Source organism: Haliotis rubra, unplaced genomic scaffold, assembly GCF_003918875.1.
Source record: "Haliotis rubra isolate DU_JTF1 unplaced genomic scaffold, ASM391887v1 Scf132, whole genome shotgun sequence".
Lineage (NCBI taxonomy): Eukaryota > Metazoa > Mollusca > Gastropoda > Lepetellida > Haliotidae > Haliotis > Haliotis rubra.
Window position 1 is genome coordinate 1736235 of NW_025765248.1, and position 20030 is coordinate 1756264.

Consider the following 20030-nt stretch of genomic DNA (forward strand, 5'->3'; position numbering starts at 1 on the left):
AAATTGTGCCCATGTGGGGACTCGAACCCGGGTCTACGGCGTAACGAGCGGACGCTTTAACCACTAGGCTACCGCCCCGTGGATACGATGAAATGCAACCACAAGTTTGATTTTTCACACGCAGCCGAGACATAACCAGAATGAAGGTTGCGCGGTATAAACCAGCATTCACTCACAATCAGTAAGTCCATAGCCATTCGATACCCACTAAAGAAATGTAAAGAGAAACAGATGGATCATCTGAAATCCGAAAATTTGCAGATGAGAGCGCTGGTCAGATGACAAGAAACGACTCAACAACTGACAGAACTTTATTGTTGTGTTAATACAAAGGGCCAGAGCGGTACCGTTAGTGGCTGGGGTGGGGTGGGGTGAGGCGGGGTGGGGACTGGTGGGGAGGCTCATGCTCACAAAATAACCTGTAGAACATTATCAAAGTTATCTTCGTTTGTGAATAAACTACCAATGTGAAATACCAAAAATAGTGTTAGATTATTTGTTAAACAAACAACTTGTAAACTTCGAAATCAAGCTTTTCATATATCAACACATCACAGAAGTCGACGTGTGTGCTATCATATCCATCAAATAGAACCACAACAGGTGCTACGAGTTCCCTCCCCTTGCTGTACTCCCCACCCGGACAATAACTGGGCGGGGTCTGTATTCTATCGACTCCTTATAAAGGATGACAGGGTTATAAATGACACACAATAATCATAGTTCTTTCATAAAAATTAGTAGAAGCCATTCTTCAGAACACACTAACGGTTATTTAATCACAACTACCCAGTACACAGGGGAGAGAACTCAAATAATCTACATGCACTTGGAACTCATCGGGAGATATCGGTCTCCGTGTGGTAAACAGGACAATAAACGTTATCAGCCGAGGTGATCCGAATGCGCTATGTGGTATCTCCGAGATGGCACATTCGGTATATTGTAAGGATTTGCGTGATCTGTGTTCACGAGTATATAATGAAAGTCTGAGTATCACCGATTCGAGATTGGGCTCGATGTCATGGAATGCAAACAGCTCGTGCTAAAGCACGTGTTTTATTGGCAAGTGTCTATAAGTCACGTGATCACAAGGTACAAATTGAATGTACAGTGTCTTTACCCTGTGACATATATTGTCGTACCCGCACGAGAACACTAACACAGGTTTAGTTTTTTTTGACATTTGTGGAGTCTCGTTCTTTCACGTGAGAGGACGTCGGACAAAAAACATGGCGGTTCACGTGTTGTGTGGCGCGTGGTTCACGTGAACTTCCAGCAGCGCGAGATGAAGCTTTTGAGGCCTCAGCTGTCATACCCTGGAGTTACTTGTACTTACTTCGACAAACTCACTGGTACTAAAATCTGATGTCCGATGCCTGTCACGTGAGTCCTCATGTCATTCCGACACCTGTGTATTCCCCGTTATAACGCTTTCTTCATATTCGCTTATACCGCGGCAGACCTTGCACATGAATATTCTCCTGAAGGCGAACTTGAAGTTCCTGTTGAATTTATAGTAAAGAAACGGGTTCATCATTGAGTTGAGGTATCCTAGCCACAACGCCACAGCCCAGGGGGTGTAGGGGATTTTGTAACCTATGATAGGGTCAAAGATGTTAAAGATGAAAAATGGGAACCAGCAGACGCTAAAACATCCCATAATGATACTCAGCGTCTTGGCTGCTTTTGTCTCCTGTTTGAATTTCCCCTTCCCTTTGTGATGTTTATGATGAGAGGTATCGAGGCTCCGGATCTGCATTGCCTGCCGTCGCGCCGCCAGGTAGATCTTCCAGTTACACACGCCCATGAACACAACGGGAATGTAAAATGCTATAGCCGAGCAGATTAGAGCGAAGGGTATGTTCACAAAGAAGGGACAGGCGTTTAGCTCTGGTGGGGCAGCACAGCTTAAGAACTCCTCGATTCCGATCTGATTCCATTTGTTCATGATGGGAACAAATGAGATGAAGATAGGGACCACCCAGCATATGAACAGCATGATGGCCACGACCCGCCAGGTCATGCGTTCGTGAAGAAATGGCCGACAGATTGCAAGGTAACGGTCAATAGCCATGCATGAGAGGTGGAATATAGAGACAGTGCATAACATCACGTCCATGCTGGTCACAACAGTACAGAACGTATTCCCTAACATCCATTCCTTGTTGGAAAGCTGTTGGTATATCCCAAACGGCATCACGCACAAAGCGACACTCATGTCTGCCACAGCCAGAGACACGACAAATGCGTTAGTAATGTTCCGGAGGCGACGGTGGGTGACAACAGCGACGATGGTGATGGCGTTACCGGCTATCGTCATCACGGGGATGAACACCAATATGGTAGCGATGGTGTAGCGTCCAACAGCGTCGAACGTCGGTGGCGGACCGGCTTTGTCCGCCATAATCTCATCACAGCTTATATTTGACATTTTGTCCGTATCGTTGTCTTTATTTATGAGCGACACATTTGCTGTATATTTCAAAAAAAAAATTCACAGGTTTCAACAGCGAAGTCACAGCTTTATCCCAACTTTAAGCAGAGGTCCTCGCGGCAGGTATTGACATCATTATTGCGCTATTCTGCTTCCAACATAACAAGGCACTTCCCTAACCAGGATATCACTCCTACGTTCACCAAGTCTCGCACGTGTATGCGATGTAAGAACAAGCAACTTACAAGATCCTCTTGCCTTTCGATCCAGCAAGTTAATCGTGTTAGCTTAGGCCAACAACCCCCTTCAGGTCTGTCTCCAGTAATGCGACAGATACAGTCTAAATACGACCTGTCTATACTATAAATATACGCTGGAGCTTACGTTGACTGTAACAACACAACAGCCGACCCATCCACACTGAACGACAGCTCCCGGTAAGGCTTTATCTCCACCGCAGATTTCAATACACAGCTTTCACTACACCGCACAATCCGGAAATGAAACTTTTTAATATTTGACCAACATCCGTCAAGGTCCCGGACGGTCGTGTCAAGGACCCACACTGCCAATAAATCTCGTGGCTTGAAGACACTAGTATTCAGCAGAGCTCTTCGCGAAGTGGCTGCTTCCGAACAATGGTTCCGTCACATGTGGTATCCATTAAAGTCAAAACTCCAATCTGTTCTCTGGGGGCGGGTCCCCGGCGCTGTGATGTTCCCGATCTTCCATATTTGGGCAGGCAGCGGTGACGACGCGATACAACCACCTTCACTCAACAGCACATCCTGACCTGTAATCAAACGAAACGACGTCAACAAAGTATATACTTCAAATCTATTCATCGAAAAACAATATAGAATTACCAACGACTCTTTTAACTTAAGTTAATGCACAAAATTGTTGGCATTGACAGATGATTAAACCAAATTTAAAACCAAAACCTCTTTTAAATTTGAAAATAGCTTTCGAAAAACATGCAAAGGAAGTCCTTTGAAAAAGAAACAGTACATTAAGAGAGAGCCACGGTCAATACACTTGTCGAAGCCAGGGACGATGTATGAATGGTTAGTCGACCGGTCAGACAACCTCCACCTGTCTTGAAGATCAATAACACCCAGAACGGTCTGTCAAGTATCAGACGCGTCAAGCCTGGGACGGTGACGTCGTGTTTACAACGCCTTCCACGACTCAACCACAAGATGTGGAGTTATGTAACAGAGATTTATCTATGTCGGAGCAACACAAACACGGAGATTGATTTCGTAGTAGCCCGTTAATCCGCCATGAAGGATCCCCTCCATCACGGACGCTAGCCAAAGCTGTCAATAAGATTGAACGAGAGTTTATTCATTATTACTAGATGGCTAAAGTCCCTGCGTGGGAACGTTTCATTCTGTAAGAAACTAAGCACCAGGGGCTTACCTTCAGAATCGCGAGGTAACTACGTAAATAGCCTGCAGTATCAGGTGGTCCTATAAAGAGACTTGCATTTCCTCTTATTGATAACATTGATACTTTCATTTAATCTAAAAATATCCACACGGAAAGGTTAATGAATCTACCTGCGTAGATGACCGTCTTCATACGGTTTTTACATGGCTCATACAATGTCGAAATCCACGTTTTACGTAATAGCCTGCTAAAAATAACTACCCAAAACACAAATAGCGCAGTCATGCATTAAAAGCAGCACTCACATAAATAAAAACATAACCCGACCCTTTGAACAGTCGCTCTGCCTTCCCTTCCGTTCGAACCTTAAGAGCTTGTTGACAGCCTTCAAAGGTACCTGGATTAAACATGCTCTAAATCTGTAGTGTCTGGACATCAACATGTTAATTGGTTTCATTGATTTCTTAACCACCCGTCCCATCCACCCACCACTATGGTGTTGCCAATTCCTGCCCTCGCACGCCTACGCAACAATACAGAGATTTTGTAAAGATAAGACCGTGTCCCATGACGCCAGACACAGAATTTTGATGAGGATAGGATTTATATCTGATCTGAATGGAATCCGAAAAGCATAGGACATAGGTCCGTTTTTATGTTCCCCTTTTATCAGAAGTAGTATTGTAATTTTAAACAGGCACTAGTTCATGTAGGTGGAGTAACGATGGTAGAGTCTGGGCAACTGGTTTCTTTGTTTGTTTGTTGATAGAAGATTATGTGGATGTATCGCACAACAGTGGTGCTCTGACGTCATCAAACCCACTGTTGACAAAAGGACAATAGGGCAGAGATGACGCCAGATTCATCAACATAATTTCCTACTTTTGTTACTGCTTAAGTGCCATACTTTATATCTAATTACTTAATTTAATTTAATAATCAAGCTATACGATTACCATCGGTGAAAAAAACCCATGTCTGGACCAGACAATCCGCTGATTGACAGCATGTGGATCGATCTACGTATGTTGGATAGGACGCCATGCATCAAACCAGCGCGCCCAACCATAACATCCCGTTAGACGTCTACTACAACAGGCATGGGTCATAACTCAGGTGTTCACAGTTGACCCATGTACTCATTACGTAATCTCAGTGCACTAGCAACATGTATACAGAATTACAAAATATAATTTCAGTTAGAGATTTATCAAATGAAAGGTGGTCACGTTAACATGTCGAACACAAGTAGTTGGAATTTAGCGATAGGCTGGCATAATGGAGTTGACTTAACGAGATAAACTAAATAATTTAATAAATTAGTAATATTGAAGTTCAAATAATAGCATTTTCAACTATCAGAGTTCGAATAACTGCACATTGAAGTAATATAGTTCAAATTAACGACACATCGAAGTGAATGTGAATATTGTGTTGTGCCGCTTTTAGCAATATTGCAGCAATATCACTGCGGGGGGTACCAGAAATGGGCTTCACATATCGTATCCATGAGAGGAATCGAATCCGCGTCTTCGGTGTGACGAGCCAACGTTTTAACCACTAGGCTACCCTACAGCCCACTCAAAATGAATGATTTCCAATTAAGGACATATTGAAATATAGGAGATCGGCATATCAAACTAAGAGGTTCGAATAAAGGATATATCACACTGAAGGAATTAAAGCATATTAGTACATATCTTGGAACCAAAGTTCAAGCATCCCCGAAACTTCAGGATATTATATTTTTCCTACAGCTATACATTTGTAACAAACATGTACAGTGACAATGTCAATACATCCCAATAATCTAGTGTGGGCCAAGATGAAATTGATCATATTGATCACAATAATATACTCATGCCAATAATGGTTGTCACCCCCCTCCCCACCCCAACCCCACACACACCTCACACCCACATCCCCTCTCCAATTATAAAAATTGAAGGGGGTGACAACAATTATTGGCATGAGTATATGTACCGTCAGTCTGGTAAGTCTGCTCAATAGACATGCGAGGATACTTGCCTATTTCAAATTAGGCCTTGACCTCCATACGTATGCTACGTATCAATAACTGACATCATGCAAACAAGGCCGTATGCAAATATTTTAAAGTCAGTCGCCAGGTGAATCACCTCTCGGATCAGGTCGGAGAAGGTATCGACCTAATATTTCTAGTATTGGAGACGTGACGCATATTATACGTAACAGTATGTCACCGTATCCCAATTGCGTAGATCGATGCTCATGCTTTTGATCACTGGATTGTCTGGTTCAGACTCGATTATTTACAGACCGCCGCCATATAGCTGGAATATTGCTAAGTGCGGAGTGAAACTAAACTCACTCACTCACTTATACGTAACAGTAACCCTTCCAATGAAAGTGAGTTCAACCCCTATCATAGTTCACCCTCTCAGTGTATCATGATCACACCCGACGCACAGCGGTACGTGTTCCACTGTATGTGTGACAGTTTCCTACTGTAGCGGAAAGTGTTCAAGGGAGTTTTGTTCATGCTGCTTTGAACACCTTATCATATCATGATATCCTGCTCCTGTTCAAAACTGCCTCTGTTCACCCAGCAGAAAATGGGTACCCGGTGGGATACGTAATTTGAGTACAACCTTCTACCTACTAACAGGCAGCTTGGGTCATCGGGGTAATAATGTGCTATGCTATTCATTTTTAGCGTTATGAGCATGCCTGGTATGGAGTTTGGACACATTAATATTATTATTATCATCGTGGTGAGCTTAATTTGGGACGGGAGCCCAAAGTGCCGCGGGTTGGTACCGACAATTGTTCACACACAACCGAACTAATCAACAGGCAGACACAAGGATTTAGACACCAGAAACTCCCACGGCCTTTTTAACGCTACATCCATAAAGCCCATTCTCTCTCCATCCCCGATAAAAACAGAAATCAGAGTGAGTGAGTTTAGTTTCACGCCGCTTTTTGCAGTATTCCACCAATATCACCCAAGGGGACATCAGAAATGGGACCCCAGGTCTTCAGAGTGACTAGCGACCACTAGGCTGATCCACCACCCCTCGAAATCAGACGAAAAGTGGCAGCTGTTACAGTCGAATCGCAATAAAACACATTCCTGACATACAATATTTTTAAACTTGTATATATCAGTTGGCAACGACAGCCTTAGACACCTGTCACAACTACATGCAATATGATAGGGTCGTTGACAATCATTTACATATTGTGTTCCGTGCTATATATTTGTAGTAACTTGGGCATGCAGGTTGAAATTTGCAGTGGTTCGCAGTTATCTATATGAGGTGTCCTGTTGTAGATCGACTGGAATGTGACAGAATTCATGGAATTCGATCATAACAGGGAAAAAGAATGACAAAAGAGATTTAGCATGAATCATTTATGATTAACCCAGATATCTGTCATGTTATCTATCATGATATTAATAGACCTATATGCTAATGGCCGCATCATCAATCGATCAGTTTTGCTTTGATTGAAATGAAGCAAATATTCGTTCACTGTTATAAACGAAACATTGATTTGGGTAATACAATCAAGAGCACTGTGTATAGAATAATATAGAATAATAAATATGAAAAAATAGAATATATGTATGATGATGAAGATGATTTTATGATCATCACTATCATCATCTTGCAGGGAAACATACATATATTTCAAGGCATGTGTTACAAAATAGTTTGAATAAAGTTCATTCCCCGATGGGAAAAATATAGGTCACCAGCTATATATGCGTGTAGTAAAAGGCGAGCTCCTACACTCGGTTAACATGTCATCGTATCCCAGAAAGACGTTCATGATGCCAATCACTGGATTATCTGGTCAAGACTTGTAGCCATTATAGTTAGAACACTTGTCGTAGTTTAGCTAAATAACAATCAGATTTGTTGTCAGTCCAGGTCACCAGTTAACACCTGTCTGCCCAGTCTAGGTAGAAAACAGACCCAAACGCTACATTTGTCTCAGTTTAGGTTCAGAATACACTGAAACATTACACAAATCGTGATTTTGGTAAAGGATTCACAAAAACCCCACATTTGTCTGAGATGGAACAGGTAATACATACAGTTTGGACCAACAAGAAGTGATCTCTCCATGGTCATAGGTATGTAAGTGCATGCAGACGTCTACCTACAGCGTGTGTTGTTACGGTTGTTGATGGTAGCGTTGAATAAGAAGCGCAAACAGATAGCTCCTTGTTTGAGAAATCGCTACAGAGATGCAGGTAAACTAAAAACACGTGCTTCATAACTTATTCATTCGGTATGTTCATACACTGACAATATCATTTATCATGTTACACAGCTGTGCAGGTGTGTATATAATATGCACATCAGGTGAGATACAGAATTAAATGTCGCATAGTTCTAGCTATATGGATGTTGTCAGCATATTTTTTAAATCAGAGTACATAAGTTCTGATAGGTACCTTTCAGCCACGTGATAATATTAGTCATAGTGGTAGAGATCAATAATAATGATATACTCATGCCAATAATGGTTGTCACCCCCCTCCCCACCCAAACCCCACCCCTCTCCAATTAAAAAAATTGAAGGGGGTGACAACCATTATTGGCATGAGTATATTAATGGTGATGATGATGATGATGATGATGATGATGATTAAGACGATGACGATTACACCTACAATGGTACGACTGCTAAATACAGCTCAATACACCATAACCTCGATCTACGGGGTCATTGTTAAGTCCACTTCCATTCCCAGCTTCCTGGGGAGTATACAAACCATATCCCTCAAATTTACCCCCTCCCCAACCGCAATATTAGAACTGGATAGAGACACAGGCATCCCTTATATGGGAGCAAACTCACGCAATCTGATCACATTCAAGTGATAAATAAGATTCCACAGAAAGTCAATACAACTTCTATATACCAATGTCTAGCAACGACATCAACAGCCACATCAACTACTACCTTCACTGCTACAAACGTCGGCGATGTCGTGACCCTCCCTTAGTGTCCAGTAACGGCTGTTACAGCTGCCACCGTCCCTAGCGCAGTCCCTCCGGTGATGTGCTTGTCCAACACGACTACAGTCCTCCCACCGCCGCGGTACAACACACACTACACATCCCATCGATAATTCAACGCTAGAAGTATAATCCCTTGTTTATCGGAATCCTGTAAGTGATCGTAGCTAGTCACTCAAACGGGTGTATTGAATCGACTGCTTTGGTGGATTCATTCTATTTATAGCCATTCAACATCATCGTGAGAAATTTATAATCTATTATTGATCATCGCGGCGATCGATCCTACCTGTAAATTGGACTTGGTTTTGTGTGTCGCAAAAACGGAGACGTTTGGATGGGACGGAAAGGATATACTAGTGACTTACTCAGTCAGTGGAGAACAGAACAGTCCGTTGTTTGACTAGACACGCGGTAACAGATGTAACGCGTTGAATTACCTTTACCAAGAGACACAGGTGCCGGGATGCCTGAGGCTGAATACAACGAGTTACGTTCTCGCCTCCTACGATTATCGTCGTGAGTTCGAATCCCATATTTGGCATGTCATTAAACCCTAGCCTGGTAACACCGTACAAAAGAACTCAGAATACAACACAGATCGCGCGCTTAACACGTGAGACATAAACGCACAAATACCAGTAATATCACTTAGAGATTTCAACAATATTAACTGGGTATCTATAAAAAATGATTCCATTTGAAAATTTGTGTTAAATATAACAGACTACATTACACAAGGTGATTACACTCCAGACAAGTAACGACTCAGGTTTATAGGATTGAAATGAAAGACATATGTATATTTATATACGGCGTGTAAACAGTGGGTTCCTCCCGATCAAGTGTAGATCATTTATTAACTAACCACCCACTCGTATATCATTTACACGATTGGTATATTTACAAATAACTAGGACATTTAAAGATCATGTCCAGAATGAGATGATTGTTATCTTAGAGCATGGAATCCTAAACTCGACAATCAATGGTAGCGACATACCAGGAATATTTTTCTATATATACTACTCAAGAGAAATTACACACTTTCTTCATACTATACAAGTTGATCAGTCATGGCATGACAGATTAATTGCAGTGTTTCTTAACTTCTTTTGAGCTTTGCATCATCCTTTTATTGCCTGTGGCTGTCTCTTCTAATACAAAGCTGTCGTGACGTCATGAACAATTACGTCATCAGACTATTGACATGACCGAACGCTACCAAAGACTGTTTCGCAATCTATACACAACAAGGAAACAATAGGTGCAAATCCGCGAAAGATCTTCGTGTAAAAATATATACATATCCCCAGACGTATTGTAAAACGGACCTGTGTATATCTGTGTTAGAATGAACCTTCAGTAACCCATGCTTGTCGTAAGAGGCGACTAACGGGATTGGGTGGTCAGGCTCGCTGGCTTGGTTGACACATGTCATCGGTTCCCAATCGCGCAGATCGAAGCTCATGAAGTTGATCACTGGATTGTCTGGTCCAGACTCGATTATTTAGAGACCGCCGCCATATAGCTGGAATATTGCTGAGTGCGGCGTAAAACTAATCTCACTCCTTGTAAAACGGATCCCCTATGAAATGGATCCTTTTAGTGATGCAAAGCGGAAACAATAATACCGTTATAAAACAATCTGGTGTACTCGAACAACTCGTGCCCAAGTATGAATTAATATCCGACCTCGTTACGCAGTAGAGTTCAGCTACCAGCGGTCCGGCGGCATAGTGGTTGAAGCGTCCGTATAAGTATAGTGCGTGAAGTCCATTTTTGGTTTTCACCGCCAAGTTGCTGCAAGCGGCGTTATACCATACTCACTCACTCACTATCTCAGGTACCACAATGGTATCTGAGTGACGGCAGTTGCAGGTTTGTTGGACAGCCTAGTTCATTACTTCACCTGTGGAAATTGAAGAACTATACCAACATTTTGTCACACGAGTCTTGTATAGAATACAATCTGATCATATTCATTGGTAAAGGGGCGGTTGGGTTACCTATTGGTTAAAGCGTTCGCTCGACATGCCGGAGGCAGGGGTTCGATTCCCCACATGAGTACAATGTGTGAAGCCCATTTCTGGTGTCCCCCAGGGTGATATTGCTAAGAGCGGCGTAAAACTAAACTCACTCATTCATTGTTAAAATGCCGTGAGTATTTGATTCAAACCTAGTCTTTAACATTGTGGTTGTGATCTAACTAGGTTTAAATGACCTTATAGACAGAAAATATGAACACTTAACGATTGATATATGATCACGTCTTTAGAAACATACGCCCAAACACTCCACATTGTACTTAAAACGTGGGTGACAAATCTTTATCGGAATTTTAACATTAATTATTGACAAAACGAGCGGGGAAAATTGATTTCCAAAGAGATACTCTGTATGGAAATCGTTTCGAACTTTTCCAGTAATTATCGATACTGAAACGAGAAATAATTTAAATATAAATAGCCCCAGTAGATAATATCGATCTGATCTTAGTGATGATAATCAAAGTACATGTAGAAAGTGGAAAACGATGAAAGGTGACTAGGTGCTCTGTCATAGGGTTAGAGCACAGCTGTTTCACCGCACTCGCGACTACAATGGAAAACACACGGTTCGAAAACATCAATATGTGTTTCAGCAAGAAAAAGGTCCACCTTCTGTGTTATCGTATGCAACTTCAACCATCAGCATGTTTTATTTAACGTAACGTAATCATTGTACGCGAATGATATTATTGAACTTCGATTTGTCTGTGGCAGGCATACAAAACTTGGCCATGCAGCTGTCAACTGCTATACTGTAACAATTAATATATAAGCAGTGGTCTCTAAGCCATGAATGGACACGAATCGAGTCCAATCGGAAGACAGGTAACATTGTGTAAAGTAAGACCCAGTCTCAAATACTGGCAATGTCTGGTATGTGAGTGACGGCAGTGGGACGACAATCAACGTTTGTTAGACGAATCATGGTTAGAACACAAACAGAACACAGAACACTGTGACACACATTACCTAACGCTGTTAGAAATTATCAATTACCTAACGCCGTTACCAAAATACCTGACACTGTTACTACCTTAACGTCACGAATTACCTGACGCTGTCATCACCTTAACGTCACGAATTACCTGACGCTGTCATCACCTTAACGTCATGAATTACCTGACGCTGTAACCACCTTGACGTCACTCCCTGACGCTGTCACTACCTTGACGTCACGAAATACCTGACGCTGTCACCACCTTAACGTCACAAAATACCTGACACTGTCACCACCTTAACGTCACGAATTACCTGACGCTGTCACTACCTTGACGTCACGAAATACCTTGACGCTGTCACTACCTTGACGTCACCAAAATACCTGACGCTGTCACTTTCACCTTAACGTTACCAAAATACCTGACGCTGTCACTACCTTGACGTCATGAATTACCTGACGCTGTTACTACCTTGACGTCACGTAATACCTGACGCTGTCACTACCTTAACGTCACGTAATACCTGACGCTGTCACTACCTTGACGTCACGTATTACCTGACGCTGTCACTCACCTTAACGTCACGTAATACCTGACGCTGCTGTTACTACCTTGACGTCACGTAATACCTGACGCTGTCACTACCTTGACGTCACGAAATACCTGACGCTGTCACTACCTTGACGTCACGAAATACCTGACGCTGTTACTACCTTGACGTCACGAAATACCTGACGCTGTCACTACCTTGACGTCACGAAATACCTGACGCTGTCACTACCTTGACGTCATGAATTACCTGACGCTTTCACAACCTTGACGTCACGAAATACCTTACGCTGTCACTACCTTAACGTTACCAAAATACCTGACGCTGTCATCACCTTAACTTCATGAATTACCTGACGCTGTTACTACCTTGACGTCACGTAATACCTGACTATGTCACTACCTTAACGTCACGTAATACCTGACGCTGTTACTACGTTGACGTCACGTAATACCTGACGCTGTCACTACCTTAACGTCACGTAATACCTGACGCTGTCACAACCTTGACGTCACGAAATACCTGACGCTGTCACTACCTTGACGTCACGTAATACCTGACGCTGTTACTACCTTGACGTCACGAAATACCTGACGCTGTTACTACCTTGACGTCACGTAATACCTAACGCTGTTACTACCTTGACGTCACGTAATACCTGACGCTGTCACTACCTTGACGTCACGTAATATCTGACGCTGCTACTAACTTGACGTCACGAAATAACTTACGCTGTCACTACCTTGACGTCACGAAATACCTGACGCTGTCACTACCTTAACGTCATGAATTACCTGACGCTGTCACTACCTTGACGTCATGAATTACCTTACGCTTTCACAACCTTGACGTCACGAAATACCTTACGCTGTCACTACCTTAACGTTACCAAAATACCTGACGCTGTCATCACCTTAACTTCATGAATTACCTGACGCTGTTACTACCTTGACGTCACGTAATACCTGACTATGTCACTACCTTAACGTCACGTAATACCTGACGCTGTTACTACCTTGACGTCACGTAATACCTGACGCTGTCACTACCTTAACGTCACGTAATACCTGACGCTGTCACAACCTTGACGTCACGAAATACCTGACGCTGTCACTACCTTGACGTCACGTAATACCTGACGCTGTTACTACCTTGACGTCACGAAATAACTTACGCTGTCACTACCTTGACGTCACGAAATACCTGACGCTGTCACTACCTTAACGTCATGAATTACCTGACGCTGTCACTACCTTGACGTCATGAATTACCTTACACTTTCACAACCTTGACGTCACGAAATACCTTACGCTGTCACTACCTTAACGTTACCAAAATACCTGACGCTGTCATCACCTTAACTTCATGAATTACCTGACGCTGTTACTACCTTGACGTCACGTAATACCTGACTATGTCACTACCTTAACGTCACGTAATACCTGACGCTGTTACTACGTTGACGTCACGTAAATACCTGACGCTGTCACTACCTTAACGTCGTAATACCTGACGCTGTCAATACCTTGACGTCACGAAATACCTGACGCTGTTACTACCTTGACGTCACGTAATACCTGACGCTGTTACTACCTTGACGTCACGAAATACCTGACGCTGTTACTACCTTGACGTCACGTAATACCTGACGCTGTTACTACCTTGACGTCACGTAATACCTGACGCTGTCACTACCTTGACGTCACGTAATACCTGACGCTGCTACTACCTTGACGTCACGAAATACCTGACGCTGTCACTACCTTAACGTCACGTAATACCTGACGCTGTTACTACCTTGACGTCACGTAATACCTGACGCTGTACCTTGACACTACCTGTTTGACGTCACGAAATACCTGACGCTGTTACTACCTTAACGTCACAAAATACCTGACGCTGTCAGGTACCTTAACGTCACGTAATACCTGACGCTGTTACTACCTTGACGTCACGTAATACCTGACGCTGTAACGTCACGAATTACCCTGACCTGTGACTTAACGAATTACCTGACGCTGTCACCACCTTTAACTTCATGAATTACCTGTTAATACCGACGTCAGGTAATACCTGACGCTGTTACTACCTTGACGTCACGAAATACCTAACGCTGTTACTACCTTGACGTCACGTAATACCTGACGCTGTCACTACCTTGACGTCACGTAATATCTGACGCTGCTACTAACTTGACGTTACGAATTACCTGACGCTGTCACTACCTTAACGTCACGTAATACCTGACGCTGTTACTACCTTGACGTCACGTAATACCTGACGCTGTCACTACCTTGACGTCACGAAATACCTTACGCTTTTACTACCTTAACGTTACCAAAATACCTGACGCTGTCACTACCTTAACGTCACGTAATACCTGACGCTGTTAGTACCTTGACGTCACGTAATACCTGACGCTGTCACTACCTTAACGTCACGAAATACCTGACGCTGTCACTACCTTAACGTTACCAAAATACCTGACGCTGTCACCACCTTAACTTCATGAATTACCTGACGCTGTTAATACCTTGACGTCAGGTAATACCTGACGCTGTTACTACCTTGACGTCACGAAATACCTTACGCTGTTACTACCTGGACGTCACGTAATACCTGACGCTGTTACTACCTTGACGTCACGAAATACCGACGCTGTCACTACCTTAACGTCACGTAATACCTGACGCTGTCACTACCTTGACGTCACGAAATACCTGACGCTGTCACTACCTTGACGTCACGAAATACCTGACGCTGTCACTACCTTAATTAACGCTACGAATTACCTTACGCTTTCACTACCTTGACGTTACGAATCACCTAACAGTGTCACTAAATTGAGGTTACGAACGAACAGACGTTGTGACCGACGTGTGTTGTGACCATTCAGCTTCTGCGACTATACTGTAGATTAGAACTAGCGACTTGCTGGGTAGGAATACAGGCAAAGAAGTACGGCATGTTTAATTATGTGACAAGTTACAGTTACGCCATACTTATCCGAACACTGATACGACCAACCCAGAGCTCTGTGGTTTGCATAACGTTGTGACTTAATCTCCACGGGTCAAATAGTTTGGCATGTAGGAGACCTGTCTCGATTGTATTGGCTGTTGCTCCTCACGGGTTAGCGGCAGAATAGATGTATCTCGTCAATAGCTCGTTAAACTGATGTCCGCCTAAATGAGAAGCGAAGTAGCCAAGATGGAAAGCTAATTGGCTAAAGGACCGCGTCTGGCTTTTCTCATGTCTTTTAGTTGCCTGTGTTTCTGGTCTGGGAAGAACTTGATTCGCTCAATTACATAAATGAAGAAAGCACTCACGTTGATTAGCGTGGCAACTCTCTTCACAAGGCCGTCTCTGGTTGATTGATTTAACTTAACGTGGTAAGTGGGGGGCGGGATGGGCTAGAGGCGATAATAAACACAAACGATTCCTGTACAAAAATGCTCATTTTCCTTAACATATAACAGTAGTTACCCTTTATTGGCAAAAATACGATGTCTACGTCACGGAAATACCAAATTTGGAATGCAATTGCTTTCGGGTAAAACGATTGGTAACGGCGGAGGAAACACAGGGGCTGGAGGCGAAAGTTCTAAATCACAAACATCTTTTATGCTTTCGCGATGTAAATAACAAGTAAATTAGCTTACCTTCACACACATTCACGCCCTGGAACGCACAAGAGACAGCAAATGTATTTGATGTGCGCCCGGCCATTCTATTATTCACAACGACTAAAACATTTCCTGGGTGATGACTTGAAGCACATCAAGGAATGATCCCACTCTTAAGTCGACGTCGCAGTTCGATAAAGTCGATAAGGTATGGATCGGAACGAGTTCAAAGACATTAGCACGGTTCTGACACACATGGGTACAATGTGTGAAGCCCCTTCTGGTGTCCCCCGCCGTGATATTGCTAAAAGCGGCGTAAAACTAAACTCACCCATTCAGTGATAGTTACATGCGAGTTCGGGTATTTTAATATTAATTTCATGCTATACTTTTATATATTTCCCGATGACTAACTGTATATTTAGTCGAAACGTGTATGACGAACTACGGTCATAACGAACTAAAATGAATGGTCCCTTTGTGTTCGTAGTAGTCGTACTTCACTGTATCAGTACATGACGTCGTTCGTTGATGACCATACAGACGTTAGTCGTATCTGTCAAGTTTCATTCCACGAAGACGTAAGCTGTTTGAACACCACAGTGAGCACCTGCTGATATTAATGTCAACCGCCATAATCCAGCACTGATATAATATATAGTTTTAGCTCTCCGTTAACCCAATATAGTCTTGTTTTCGAAGCTTACCTCAGGGACTTTATATACCTAGTCAGCACACAGAGGTCAGTTTACACCAATTTGAAAAATAAATCCCTTTGAATCTGTTGAATAAAGAAAATGTAACTTAAACCACATCCAAAATAAATATTTTTGATCAAGCGTATATCCATCTTAGGCAAAGATACATGGCGGCTCATTTTTCCATCATTCCATGAAATTACATATGTAAGTGACCACCTCAGTGGTGTAGTGGTTAGAGCGTCCGCCCGGAGAGCGGAAGGTCGCAGGTTCGATCCCCGACCGCGTCATAACAAAAGACGTTAAAATATGGTACTTGTTGTTCCCTGCCTGGCGCTCGGCATTAATGGGTACAAGGACTGGTCGGCTCGGAGTCAGTATAATGTGTCTGAGTGGGGTATCCATGCTTCACTGCGGCATGGTATCTCAGTGGGCTAGCACTATAAACCCAGCTTAATTCTGGGCTAGTACAAGCAGCCGCACATACACGCATGCACGTCGTCATATGAGCGAAATATTCTCAAGCACGACGTTAAACCCAATTTCACCTCACCTCACATTATAGGCCGATTGCCTATATCTTTACTGACATGTGAGAACTGAGACAGCACGTTTAGAGTGATGATTATAAACTGTTCAAACTGCAAAAACAACAGCAATGAGAATAATACAAAACACAGTTTATACCATTTTTGTTCCTCATTCATCAAATGAACCGAGAAGGTCCAGGTTAGAATTGATCTTCAGTAACCCATGCTTGTCGTAAGAGGCGACTAACGGGATCAGGTGATCAGGCTCGCTGACTGGGTTGACACATGTTATCGTATCCCAATTGCGTCCAGACTCGATTATTTACAGACCGCTGCCATAAAGCTGGAATATTGCTGAGTGCGGCGTAAAACTAAACTCACTCACTCACTCACTCATTCATCAAAACTCAGTTTTAATTACAAGTTTTCAAAGTTCAAGTGTTTGTGTAACAGCATTGGCGTGACACATGTACCTGCACTGTATTGATATTGACAATGGTCTTGCGATGACAGCAGTGTTTCAACTTACATATGTGAGGTGAGGTGAGGTGAGGTGAGGTGAAATTGGATTTAACGTCGTGCTTGAGAATATTTCGCTCATATGACGACGTGCATGCGTGTGTATGTGTATGTGTGGCTGCTTGTACTAGCCCAGACTTAAGCTGGTTTTATAGTGCTAGCTCACTGAGACACCATGCCGCAGTGAAGCATGAACACCTCACTCAGACACAAGCCGACCAGTCCTTGTTGTACCCATTAATGCTGAGCGCCAGGCAGGGACCAACAAGTACCATATTTTAACGTCTTTTGGTATGACGCGGTCGGGTATCGAACCTGCGACCTTCCGCTCTCCGGGCGTACGCTCTAACCACTACACCACGGAGGCGGTCGCCTATAATGTAGTATCATGTTAGTACATTATCTAATAGACACAACTCTCTTATACCATACAACAACCCGTAAACATCCGGGTTACAGTTGGTCTTCAGCAGCCCATGCTTGCCGTAAGAGGAGACTAACGGGGTCAGGCTGGCTGACACATGTCATCGTATTCCAATTGCGTAGATCGATGCTCATGCTGTTGATCACCATATTGTCTGGTCTAGACTCTATTATTTACAGACCACCGTCATATAGCTGGAATATTGCTGAGTGCGGCGTAAAACAACAAGCAAAACAAAACATTATATCACTGCATGGAGCTTGCAGATAACAATGTACGGTTTTTAACATTCACTTTGCAACCAAACACTGCTCCGTAAATAAACGCAGCCAAAGTTCTCAAAACTGTTTCAGTTGAAGAAGACATGTGTACATTACGTTGTTCCAGTGATGTGCAGACAGTGCTGGAGTAAGTGCATTAAGCGGAGATCTTCATGCATATTACAGCGGTTGCAGTCAAGGGATTTGTTTAAAGGGCAAAGCAGAAATTACTACTAACGGTTACGTTTAAACGATTTGCTCAAGTGTGGAGTTCATAGGGCCTGTATGTTTGAGAGCGTAATGGGTATTGTGTCACGCCGGTTTAAGGATAAACCAACTATATCACGACAGAAGACGTCAGGGCCACGTTACGTCAAACTTTAAGGAGGAGTGAGAGGTTCACTGAACCCCATACACCAATATGCCATGCTATTGGGTTGTACCAGATCCGCAATACTTCTATCCTTATATCAGACAATTATCGTATTGGAGGTTTAAAGGTACCATTAGTCTACAAAGTAAGCAAGCAGTTGTGGAGGGATTCAAAATGGGCCTTCCCAGTGACGAGAGAAAGATTTGACCAGAGAGCTTCCAAGTTGCTTCTGACCGAAGTTAAGAAACAAAATATCTTAATCATTTAGGAACATGCATGCATATGTTCCTGAAAGACACGTGCCTAAGTGAAAGTGGTGATTCTTAGATTGTTCCAGAGAAAAGTGCTTTAGAAGGTTGTAAAAGTCGATAAAATAAGGACGTCATACCAGCTCTTGCTAATGTCTACAGCAGTGACGGGACACGGGTAGGCCTATCATCCAGGCAATGCAAATAAGGTGAGTCCTTACGCGTGTCTAGGTTTGTCAGGGGCGAACCCAGCGGTTAAAGCGTTCGCTCGTCGCGACGTAGACACGGGTTTGATTCCCCACATGGTCACAATGTGTGAAGCCCATCTCTGGTGTCTTCCGCCGATACGTTGCTAGAATATTGCAAAAGGCGACGTTAGACCATATTCACTCACTCACTCATAGGTTTGTCAACCTAAAACACCGAAGAGCTGCCTATATTGCGCTTCCCTCTCGCATTAATGTGAAGTACGCACTGACATGACTGAAAAACTGCCTCAACCCAAGTCACTGGCCGCAGCAGAAAACTTGACGAGATGAAGCAAACAGACGCATATCGGAATGTGTGCATAATTTAACCTTTTAATTTTTCATTATCAGCTTATTTACAGTGATTATTTCCACGGCAACCTATTATCTTAACCAGTTTCGGCATATCTGAAGCGTAGGTAATCTCTCAATTTACTTTTCTAGTATCCAATGAAAACAGGTTTTATCAGAGGCCCCGCCCCTCACAAGCTCCTCGCACCCCGTGTGGTCTGGAGTTTATCCCGACGCCGTGTCCCGATGTGCATGCGTAAGGATCCTATATGCTAGGTAAACCTTGCAGGCTATTTTGAGAGCAAACCTACCTATAACTAACTGACATATACACACATGTACGTGTAAGAGTATATTCTCCAGGGCCTAGATTTTCGAAGCTCTCTCAGCGTTAAGATGGTCGTAAGTGCTATACATTAACATT

The 20030-nt window shown here is 43.1% G+C and overlaps 1 protein-coding gene across 9 annotated transcripts in view; it reads right to left on the reverse strand.

Moving 5' to 3' along the window:
- Window positions 1–1258: 1258 nt before the first annotated feature.
- The window catches only part of LOC124267568 (5-hydroxytryptamine receptor 4-like), a 140899-nt gene continuing 122127 nt past the window's right edge, over window positions 1259–20030 (reverse strand). For 8 of the 9 annotated variants that reach the window (XM_046702516.1, XM_046702515.1, XM_046702519.1 and 5 more), the window contains one exon: window positions 1259–3230. In XM_046702516.1, the coding sequence (XP_046558472.1) occupies window positions 1400–2434 (1035 nt within the window). In that variant the 5' untranslated portion in view covers window positions 2435–3230 and the 3' untranslated portion in view covers window positions 1259–1399. Of the gene's footprint in view, window positions 3231–8794; window positions 8941–20030 lie in introns of those variants that run through there. The other variant, XM_046702523.1, reaches the window with a different exon arrangement.